The 10,680-nt window shown below is 29.0% G+C and overlaps 5 protein-coding genes across 5 annotated transcripts in view; 1 reads left to right on the top strand and 4 right to left on the bottom strand.

Annotated features, from left to right (window-relative positions):
- The window catches only part of cand_036430 (uncharacterized protein), a gene marked incomplete at both ends in the record, with an annotated part of 732 nt that extends 200 nt beyond the window's left edge, over positions 1 to 532 (bottom strand). Inside the window, one exon of the mRNA XM_067213869.1 lies at positions 13 to 532. Within this exon, the coding sequence (XP_067069957.1) occupies positions 13 to 532 (520 nt within the window). The remainder of the gene's footprint in view (positions 1 to 12) is intronic.
- Positions 533 to 896: 364 nt separating this feature from the next.
- Positions 897 to 1,742, top strand: cand_036420 (uncharacterized protein; the record flags this gene model as incomplete). Its single annotated transcript, XM_067213868.1, has 1 exon — positions 897 to 1,742. The coding sequence occupies one exon, from the start codon at positions 897 to 899 to the stop codon at positions 1,740 to 1,742; it is 846 nt and encodes a 281-aa protein (XP_067069956.1).
- A 123-nt stretch (positions 1,743 to 1,865) lies between these two features.
- Positions 1,866 to 4,205, bottom strand: cand_036410 (uncharacterized protein; the record flags this gene model as incomplete). Its single annotated transcript, XM_067213867.1, has 1 exon — positions 1,866 to 4,205. The coding sequence occupies one exon, from the start codon at positions 4,203 to 4,205 to the stop codon at positions 1,866 to 1,868; it is 2,340 nt and encodes a 779-aa protein (XP_067069955.1).
- Positions 4,206 to 4,479: 274 nt separating this feature from the next.
- On the bottom strand, positions 4,480 to 5,859 carry cand_036400 (protein kinase domain-containing protein; the record flags this gene model as incomplete). The annotated part of the gene is made up of 1 exon (XM_067213866.1): positions 4,480 to 5,859. The coding sequence occupies one exon, from the start codon at positions 5,857 to 5,859 to the stop codon at positions 4,480 to 4,482; it is 1,380 nt and encodes a 459-aa protein (XP_067069954.1).
- Positions 5,860 to 7,400: 1,541 nt separating this feature from the next.
- cand_036390 (uncharacterized protein) lies at positions 7,401 to 9,923 on the bottom strand (the record flags this gene model as incomplete). Its single annotated transcript, XM_067213865.1, has 1 exon — positions 7,401 to 9,923. The coding sequence occupies one exon, from the start codon at positions 9,921 to 9,923 to the stop codon at positions 7,401 to 7,403; it is 2,523 nt and encodes an 840-aa protein (XP_067069953.1).
- Positions 9,924 to 10,680: the final 757 nt, after the last annotated feature.

Below are 10,680 nucleotides of genomic sequence, written 5' to 3'. Positions count from 1 at the left end.
TAGTAGTTGTACTCTCAGTTGTGGTTGTAGGAGTAGTATCAGTTGTAGTAGTTGTAGTAGTAACAGTTGTTGTAGTTGTTGGTGGAATATTAAAGTAACCTGGTTTATATGGGAAGAATGAAATGCCATTACCTATAGGATAGAAAAGCGATTGCTCCCGAGCAATAAGTTCCGTTATAGGTAGACTACTTGATTTAGACTTATTCTCGGATATTGTTTTGGAAGTAGTAGTTGTAGTTGTTCTCTTAGAAATGGGCTTTGGAAGAACTATTGTTGAATTAAGTAATGGAAGTGAAAAGTTCATATTTCTTAGATCAACCTTCGATGAATTGGATAGTGAAGGTGTTGGCTTCCTAACATTGCTCGATCTTGGTAAACCACCCATTGTACGTGTTTTATTATTTTGATCATCATGACTTCTATCACCAGATTCTCTATATACCTGACCAACCTGGCTGCTAAATGAAGATATAGATGATGCATTTATAAGCAATAAACTTGATATAACTGAAAATATTAAAAAGGCTTTCATTCTTAAGAATGAAATATTCAAATTAGAAAATAACTATTTATGCCCTAAAGGTCAAAAAGTGGTACCCATAATATTGGGTGGATTATATTAAAAGACTAAGCTAATTATATCGAAAACGCGATATTATCCATTAATAAATCGTCATGGGGTAACTTGTTCGCCGTACCAAATAAAGTTATTTATAGTGAAAAATAACTAAAGAATACACATATGAGTGATCTCTAGATTACTTTTGAGGTTACAAATTCAAATACATTACATTATTTCTGTGGTAACCGGCAGAACCTAAGTCTAGCACTTAGGCTATTGGTATTGCGGGATGTCATGGTAAGACATTTACTAATGCCACTGTAAAAAGGAGAGGATGAAGAGATTACAATCTATTAAATCTTCATCCTCAATATGCGAAAAATTCAGAACTTCACGTACTGATTCTGGTGGAAGTGTAAAATCCTTAAAATTTGTACCTAATGTTGCTGCTGCAAACAAGGTGCCTATTGAGCATCTACAAGCTAAATTAGATACTGCTAAGGCAGATAAAACTAGTGATAAAATATCTGATAGTTGCAAGGATATAAATATATCTGCTGATAACGCGACTAAAAAAATTAATATATATCCCAAAAAAATACCTAGAGATGTCACTTCCTTACTTTTAAAGGATTTGACTATTCCCAAGAATAATGCAGAGGGGTTTGGAGTTCATAAACTAACATCTAACGAGAAGTTGATTTCTAAAGTTGTTGATAAGGATGGTCCTTTAGAGATGCCCTTCGATATTTCCAGTGTAATATGTCCTAATAATGAAAATGGTATATCTTACCCCGCACTATATAATAAACAACTTGGAACATCAGAAAATGAGCCATGGCTTTTGATACAAGTTCCTAAGTTCATGCCATCCCTAACTTCATTTAGAGACTCGAATACTACACTAGGATTAGATGATAACTTAGGAAATCCGTCATTTTTGGCAGATATGCAATGTGGCTCAATAGGAAAGTTAACTATTAAGAAAAGTGGAAAAATTTCTTTGGTAATGAATAAGAATAATAACTCCCCAAATTCAGAAGATGTAATTTTCGATATTAAAAAAAACAACCTGGCTAGTTGTGAGCAAAATATTATTGCACTTACTAGTATAAATGAGCTATCTAATCTGGGTAAATGTGCAACAGTATTTTATGCTACACCCCAATTAAACCTATAAAAATAAAATATGGAGAGTTAGTAATTCTCTTAGGTATATGCACTTAGAAATGAAATAGACTCTAATTGGTAAATATAAACAATATAATACCTACATAATTTAATTTAGCTATGTACTGGAAAGTTATTTAGATCTACTATCACAGATATAGTCACTACCAAACCATGACTGAGGAAACCATTTGGGATAAACACGTTTATATAGTGACATGCCAACTACTTCATTCTGTTGGACAGGTTTACTGAAAATGCACTTCATATACCCATGTGTTCCCACAGGTTCTTTTATAATTCCACGTATACCACTGCGAGTCTTCAATTCAACAGACTTAAACCACTTTATATCCTCAGGATTATTAAACATAAAACGCACAATAGCTTTGCATTTACGCACCTTAAATAAGTATCCTATAATTATATAACGTTTTAGAATAATACGACAAGGATCAGAGTCAATTATATCTCCCCAAGCTAATGGCCAATCATCAATTTCATCACTTAAACACAGTTTTACATTATTACTGGGATAAGAATAATCTGCGTCTTTCTTGTTAAGAAGACCTTTTAACGAGAAGAAAATTACTGGGCATGGTGGAAATGTGATTGTACTAAAGCAAGAGGCAATATAGTAATCACCATGGATAAAAAAACGACTCATCTTTAGTTTTTGTTGCCTATGTACTCTGGATGAAAGAATCATTCGTGGACAGTTGCTAAAAGTTGGGCATATAAAAAATCTTCTGAAACCAGCTTGAACAAGTAGTGGAGTTTTGTTACGAATTATCCCTTCATTTTCTTTAGTTCTTTTAACTTTAAAGTGGATAACTCCAACTTTTCTTTCATAAGGCAAAATTGAAGAGACTATAATAAATCTTTTAGCCAAATTCTCTTCATTCAAGGGGATGCAAGAGTTAATAGCAATAGGAATAAGCTTCATACGGTAGTACTTAGTTTGGTAATCGACTTCTCTACAATGTTCAGTAAATATCTTTCTAGATAACTTGTTTATAGACTGAAATGACTCAAATTCAAATATACGAGAATATTCTGAAGGCAAATTTTCGTATGGATCCCAGTAAGAAGTCCTAAAAGAAGATAATCCTCTATATTTAGCAAATCTCTGTCTACAAATTGTTTGATTATCTACTCTTATTTCATCTGAATGCTCAAGTTCATTTTCTAACTCATCTTCCAACGACAAAAGTTTTTGTACTCTTTCAGCTCCCAATATATCTGAATTCCAAGAATTATCTTCAACTTCAGATTGTGAGTACATTGAATTTGTATCGGAGTATATCTCATTGATACTATTAGTATACTCATTCTGGTTATTATCAACCATTTCATTATCTTCCTGAAAGTCCCACGATTGTTCCCCTGCAAATTGATCATATGTTTGTAGATATACTAATTCATTCTTCAAAACATCATTTTCACTAATTAAATTGTTCCTTATTATTGGGAAATATTCCATTGTTACATCTACTTTTGAAGGTTTTGAAGTTCTCCTTGTTTGTCTATCTTTCTCTGTTGTAGGTTCAATAGAAGCCACTACAAAATCTCCAAATCCAGTCACATGTACTGGGAAATCTATTGATAAACCACTACCTCGAATATAACCCTCAACAACTAGCTCTATATTTGATTTTTCATCATTATCTTTAAAATTAATACTTGTATTTTGAGAAAGTAAGTATCCTCTATCATTTCTAAATGATAACTTTTTTATAGGATGATTACAAATTGCAGAAATCAGGGTACGTATACTATTGGTATTATTTAGTGAAAATAGCTTTGAGTTCTTCCCAAATTCAGCTTCAAAGTATCTCTTCAAGAGTTTCTCATTGTTCAAGATCCTCTTTTCAAGTATAGTGCCATTATCATCAAAATATATACCAAAAACTGGACATAATCCTTGTAATCGTGAAACTGACAAAATTCTATAACCAAATTCATCAATAACAGAGCTATCTAAACTAGCAGAACAAAAAGATCCAAGAATTATATCTGCGCACTTCATGATGTCAAGTGTATTCAACATGTCACCATATGGTGCAATGCAGAAAGAAATATCTACACGCCCATAATTTAAAGTACAAATTTCGAAGTTACTTGGTGTTTCCTTAGTTTGAAAAAAGTATTCACTTGCTTTATTTGAGAAAGATTGTTTAGATATATAATTTGTTATAATCTTCATACATTCAAGAGGGTTGCTTGAAACATGAAAAGGTACAATTACACACAATATCGGGGCTTCAATTCCTCTACCATCTTCTATTAACGTATTTTTTTGTTTTAGGTTCTTGTTTCGTCTTATTTGGATCTTTTGATTATTTCTATTTTGACGAGATAATATTTTCATTGGGTACTGAGTAACCTTTTTCGCAACCTTTTTTATAGTATGAGACTTCCCATGCTTAAATGGCTTATTCTTTTGCTTTAGGGTTGACCTATGATGGTGCATTATAGAGAAATTAGTACAGATGACTGTTAATTATATCGAATATATGACAGGTCAGTAATGAACTAAGACATATATATTGCGCTTAGCTGCGGTATAATATTACTGGGAAGTCTCTGATTACTGGATGAAGTATGACTGAGGCGGTTTCAGGAATAAAATCTTTTTAAAGGGAGATTGTGCTAATTGTGAACTATTAAAAAGAAGGGAAAAAGAGAGGAACCATTAATAATACAATATATTACTTTCTACTTTATTTTGTTGGTGATTCAAGGTGTCACTTGTAATCCATTTTGTACCACTCAGGTGAAATTCTCTCAATAATATCGGTGTTATATAAATCTTTTTCTTTTTGTGTAAAATTAAAAAGAAAATTGATATTTAATGTATGGGTATTTTTACAATCTGACTGATAATTATTTTTTTTATTATTAAGGCTTATAATAGGTACAATTATATTGGGACCACTAGTACGTAATTCATCAAAAAAGGGGTGTGCTAATGCCTCAAGTGGCTTAAGTCTTTTTTGTGGGCTATAGACCAGAATTCTAGACAGAAAGTCAATTATATGCATTTTGTCTGTTCCATTTACTCCTTCTGGAAGAATAAGCGACCATGGAGTAGGTACTATACTTGGAAATTCAAATTTTGTATATGCTGGGTTCATATCACTTACTTGTTCCTTATTAGGTGTCCCTAAAAGTTTAATGATTTCCACAAGTTGATCAACTCCACTCTCTCCAGAAAATAGTGGTTTTCCTGTCATTAACTCATAAACTACACAACCTGCAGACCATATATCTACAGCTGTTGTATAACTTGTAGATCCAAATATTAATTCTGGGGCTCTATAAAATCGACTGCATATGTAAGATACATTCATATCGTTTGATAGTAACCTTTTTGCACTCCCGAAGTCACAAACTTTTAGAATACCAGAGGATGGATTTAAGAGCAAATTTTGAGGTTTTATATCACGGTGGCACACGTTTAAGGTGCTCATGTAAGCTAAAGCACGGAATATTTGGTAACTATACAACTTAACTAATATTATAGGTAATCCATTACCACAACTAGGAAATGAATCTTTATAGCTTACATTATTGCATTGTTTTAACAGCTGATACATTGAACCACCAAGACATTCCATAACTATATTCAAATATACATCATCTTGTTTTTCACCTACAGTGTAGAAGGCTTGGTATAATTCCACAATAGAAGGATGGCAATCCAATATTCTCATTATCTGTAATTCTCTGTGCTTATACCTCTTATCTTGATATACTTTTTTTATTGCAACATAATCCCCAGTCTCTAAAATTCTTGCTCTATACACAATGCCAAATGAACCGTGTCCAATTACAGACTCAGTTGCATATGTTAGTGTTTTTTTTGCTTCTTTTAAAGAGGTACAATTAAAAATTCCTATCGCATGCTGTGGGGGTGACTGTGTAGTAGCAATTAAAGGAGAGAATTGTAGAGATGACATTGTTTCATGAGAGTCTTCCTCATCATCATCTCGGTTGTAATTTAAAATGTCATCTACTTTATATATATCAGATTTTTTATAGTAACCATTAATATTAAATACTAAATTGCTTTTATGATATAAGTTGTCATGACTGTTAACCTCCTTTCTTAAGATTTCTGTCATTCCTAGCATTCCACCTGACCTATAGATAGATACAGTTACTAATTTTGTATATTACAGTTTCAGTAATCTAGTGACAAACTTATCACTATATTTATATATATTTACACAGTATATTATGAATTTATCTTTAAAAAGTGTGCACTAAGTTCGTTTCCGAGAAAAGCAAAAAAAAAAAGAAAAAAAAATTATCAAATATATGGGAAATTACATAATTCCATTCAAAAATTTTATTATGAATCAGTTGAATATGTAGAACAGATTTTGTAAATCACTATTAGTGACAAAATTTAGCATGTATCAAGTTTGTATACTTCTAAATTTGAAATATATTTACTAGTGGTAATTTTTTAAGATAATTACTTCTCTTCACTATTTTATAAAGAATCTAAATTAAAACTACATATATATATGTAATACTCTATACCTTATAATTATAGTAAATCTGAGTAAATGGAACTAAACTATAAGAAGTTTACAAATCCCAAAAGATACTAAGAAGATTTTGAAGAACTGCAGCACTATATCAGCTATTAACTTTCATTCACATATGGATACAAATATTAAATAGTTTATGTGGAATACATATTGTTAACATGTTAGATACTTTTATTATAGGAGAATCGGGTGAAAACTAATAAACAAATTTCCAGTCTGTTCAGATATTTAAAGAAAAACCCATCTTATAACTTATTAGATATCTTGGATATAACTTTAAAACAGTTAAGATATATTATTATATATATACTAAGTACCTTCATATCTACTAATTTTAATTTGATAAAATAAATTTATACTTTTATCTTTTCGAGTTATATTTAACAAACTATAAAATCTTGTATTCAAAAGTCTATATGAAAGAAAACATTACTTGACTGAAAAATATTCCTAGATAATATATAGTATATTTGAATATTTATATACAAATTTGATTAGCAGTTAGTATATAGTAAATGAAACTATTTAGCAAGTATTATCTATTCCATATTTTTATCCAATTCAAAAAAAAGACTACTGTTGAATTTTGTGTATTAACTAATATAGATTCTGATTTTATGTACTCTGTAAAAACAATATATATGATATAATTTTAAAATTATATGGAATTTGAAGTAGATTTAAATTTTAGTAAAATCACAAAATTTTTAGAAGGCAACTTTACATGAGAAATATATCAATGAGTACCAATAAGTAACAACCATAAATTAAATATTGATTAGAGGCATACTTATTAAAAAGAACCTTTTATGCTTATTTACATCCAGTTACTTTATAGAGAAACATAAATATAAAATGTGTATTAAAATACTATAAATATGATTTTAAAAAATGTGTAAATATAGTTTTTATAGTATCATTTTATTCTAATAAGTGTAAGCTCCTTTGTAGACATTTATTTGTTCAACTTTTGAAATGTTTTCTAATTGAAATTTAAGTTATTCCCTTATTTTGTCTAAATTTGTAAAAAAAAAAAAAAAAGATCATTGAAATATAATCAGTTAGATATATGGTATCCCAATCTAAAATACTGAGGTATTATGAGTTTATGCGTCTGAATCTTTATGAAAATTGCAAAAAAAAATTTTATCTTGTATATTTGAAACTAATTCCCAGATAACTTGCTTTGTATATATACCTTCATATTTTTCAAATCTTGTAAATGTATAATTTGGGCAATTCAGTATACAACTAGGCATTGAATGAGTTATGTACTCTTCCTCACCCAAATACAACTTAATTATTTTAATGAATGTATATAGCTGGAAATCCGAATCATCCGAACAAATTTCTGAAGATAGGATGAAATTAGAGAGTTTGGAATACACAGTTTCTAAAAATGTTAGTAAACTACCAATGTCAAAAAAGATACCATTAATTTTAAAATAGCAACTTTTAAGTTTCTCAGGTGATTGGTTTATGAATTCTGGGGTATATTTACTGCAAAATTCCAACTCAACAAATCTATTAGTCTCTTGAATATTGCTACTTGAAGTTTTGAAATATGTGTTTATCATTTCTTGGAGTTTCTTTGCTTCATTACTAAAGGATATCCTAATAAATGCATAAGCAAGTTGTATATTTGAGATTACTTTACTATTTGTAGCTAAACAACTCCCAACTATAAGAAGCAAATTTCTTAAAGTCAAAGAAGTACAATATATAGTATTAGAAAACGATATTTCCGATTTTTTATCATATTGTAAACTGAGAATACAATTTATCTGAGATATTAGAATATTACAATATTGTAGTGTTTTTTCAGAGACAATCCAGTGAAAATTTTCAACTGAAGAAGATAAATTTTGAATAATTACACATGCTAATTCGCATAGAAATATGTCATTATGTGTTTTGGAATTCCATAATAATAATTTTACAAGAGTAAGAATAATCAAACTACCAAGCGATACTATATTATCTGAGATAGCATACTCATATGTGCTGTTAGAGTAGTAATTTTGTCCTTGATACATCCCAATAGTTTTATTCAGTGATGAATTTTTTAACCAGTCTGGAAGTGAACCAATTATTGTTCTATGAAGTGCTTTACAATAGTTTGGTTCATCTGTAAGTTTTGTTAATATAGTTAATAAGGGGATTAAGTGACAAGTACCAATAATAACATTTCGTTGTTTTTGTATAGGTAAAATGTATAGTACTTCAAGAATTGGGACTATTAAATATTCAGGATCACCTCTGGACATGCAATAAAGTCGAAAGTTAGAATTTGAATGAATTAAGAAGTAAAAAATATATGATTCAAGAATACGGTTCTTTAGTCCATATTCAGATGAAATTGTGGAGCATATCTGATCAAAATATGTGAATTTCGTTATCCCTGAAGTATCTTCATCAGAATCAACTTCTGATTGAATATCTTTAATTAATAAAGATGAGGTTTCAGGTAGAAAGCGAGGATCTAATATATTTCTCATGAAGTCAGAATAAACATTTTCTTTGAAAAGTGGCGAGTGGAAAATTAACATTGATAAAATACAAAGAGATCTATTCTTAATACCAACAGGTGTGGGTGAATGTTTCTTCCCATTAATAGTAGTTCTTGTTAAAAAAAAAAAGAAACTATATGGAATTGTTTCTGTATTTTCTGAATCATCCCTCTGAATTATTAAACTTGGATTCATGAGATGAACTGATAATATTTGGAAAATATCGAGAAAGGAGGGGAGTAGTATATTAGTTTTATTTTCAATTTTGGTTAAAGATGATATATTGTTAGATATTGAAAACTCACTTGTTGAGTTTAAAAAAAAAATAATTAAAATATCCATAACAATTGCTTGCAATGCATAAATAGAATGGATCATGTTATAATTCTTTCCATTTGATTCTGATATCTTATTAATATAAAGTTGGGAACATATACAATAACAACATATCTCTATCATAAGTTCTCCAATTACAGAGTTGTCTGAATTGTGAGTAATCATAAATGGATCTCTACCACTAGTATTACTTAAAATATATGAAATAAACTTTTTATAGTAGTTGAGATCTAAAGTTTTCAATTCAGTTCTATATATATCAAAGAAGTCTTTATCTAAATATTTGCTTATAGGACAAGTACTCTGTGAATTTATGTTACCAGTATCTAAACTCTCATCAAAATTTAGATAATCATGTTCAATATGTAATAATAAATTTGATAAGGAAAATTTCTGAGTGTAATGTCTTATAATACTCTTCAATAGTAATGCAGTGCTAATTAATGTTGAATAAGTAGGACATGGTAGTAAGGAACTCATATCTTTCTCTAGGTTCATGAGTATATCCTTTCTGCTTGAAGATAACAACTTAATGAAAAACCAAGTTAATCTTCTTAAGTTTCCACTGGACTTATTTGTTTCGAAAAGTGTTGTTGAAATATGTTCATATATGTAATTGTCCAAAATGTTAGGAGCTATAGGTGGCAGTATAAATTCTGACTTCATTTTTTCCCATATTGGATCCTCATCATCCACAGTATTTTGTCCTAAGAGACCATTAACCAATCTAAAACTATTTTCTAGTAGAAAAACAGGTCCTTCTTTAGAAATAGAACTACCCATTATTACTTAAAGAAGTTAAGGATTCACTTGGTTGTATAATCATTGGAAAGCGGTTGGTACTCAACAGTGCATTATGTAGTAGTAGTAAATTTCTTTAGTACTAATAACAACTTAGTTCAAAGATAAGTGATCACAATATATTACTATGAGTGACAGTGAGATACATAAATATATTACTAAGATTTATGATAAAATTAATGTTTAAACAGTCTTAAATGTAATAATACTATATTTACTTTATATTTACTATAAAAAGATATTCTTTTAAAATTATCAGTAGTGTATAACTATTAATGGCTAAATAATAATGAAAGATGTATTCTTAATATATATAATGTGGGTATTCCAACTTAATACATAAATCTTAATGAAAACTTTAAAATAAAGAAATACTCATGAATAAGGATTTACATATCCCATTTAGCAATATTCAGATATAAATTTAAGTACTTGATATTCATAACTATATGGAAGAAAAAAAATTTACCCTTATATATAATCTATAAATTAAACAAGTGATTATATTGATCTTTAAAAGTTCTTACATTACAGGATAATATTGGCTAATAATAAATTTATTAGAACCGTTAGAAATTCTTGAAAAGTTTAATAATAAATACAAACATATTTTTTGGAAGATATTCTTAAACTGAAAAAAGTAGTTAATCAATAATAGGGTTTCTATTTAATAAGTATGACTTATTTAAGATTTCATAGTAATATTATATAATCTAAGTAAATCCCTCCAATAAATATT

The sequence above is a fragment of the Cryptosporidium andersoni genome, assembly GCF_001865355.1.
Source record: "Cryptosporidium andersoni isolate 30847 chromosome Unknown contig_62, whole genome shotgun sequence".
Classification (NCBI taxonomy): Eukaryota; Apicomplexa; class Conoidasida; order Eucoccidiorida; family Cryptosporidiidae; genus Cryptosporidium; species Cryptosporidium andersoni.
The sequence above is the reverse complement of the archived record's forward strand: the minus strand, read 5'-3'. Positions and strand labels throughout refer to the sequence as shown.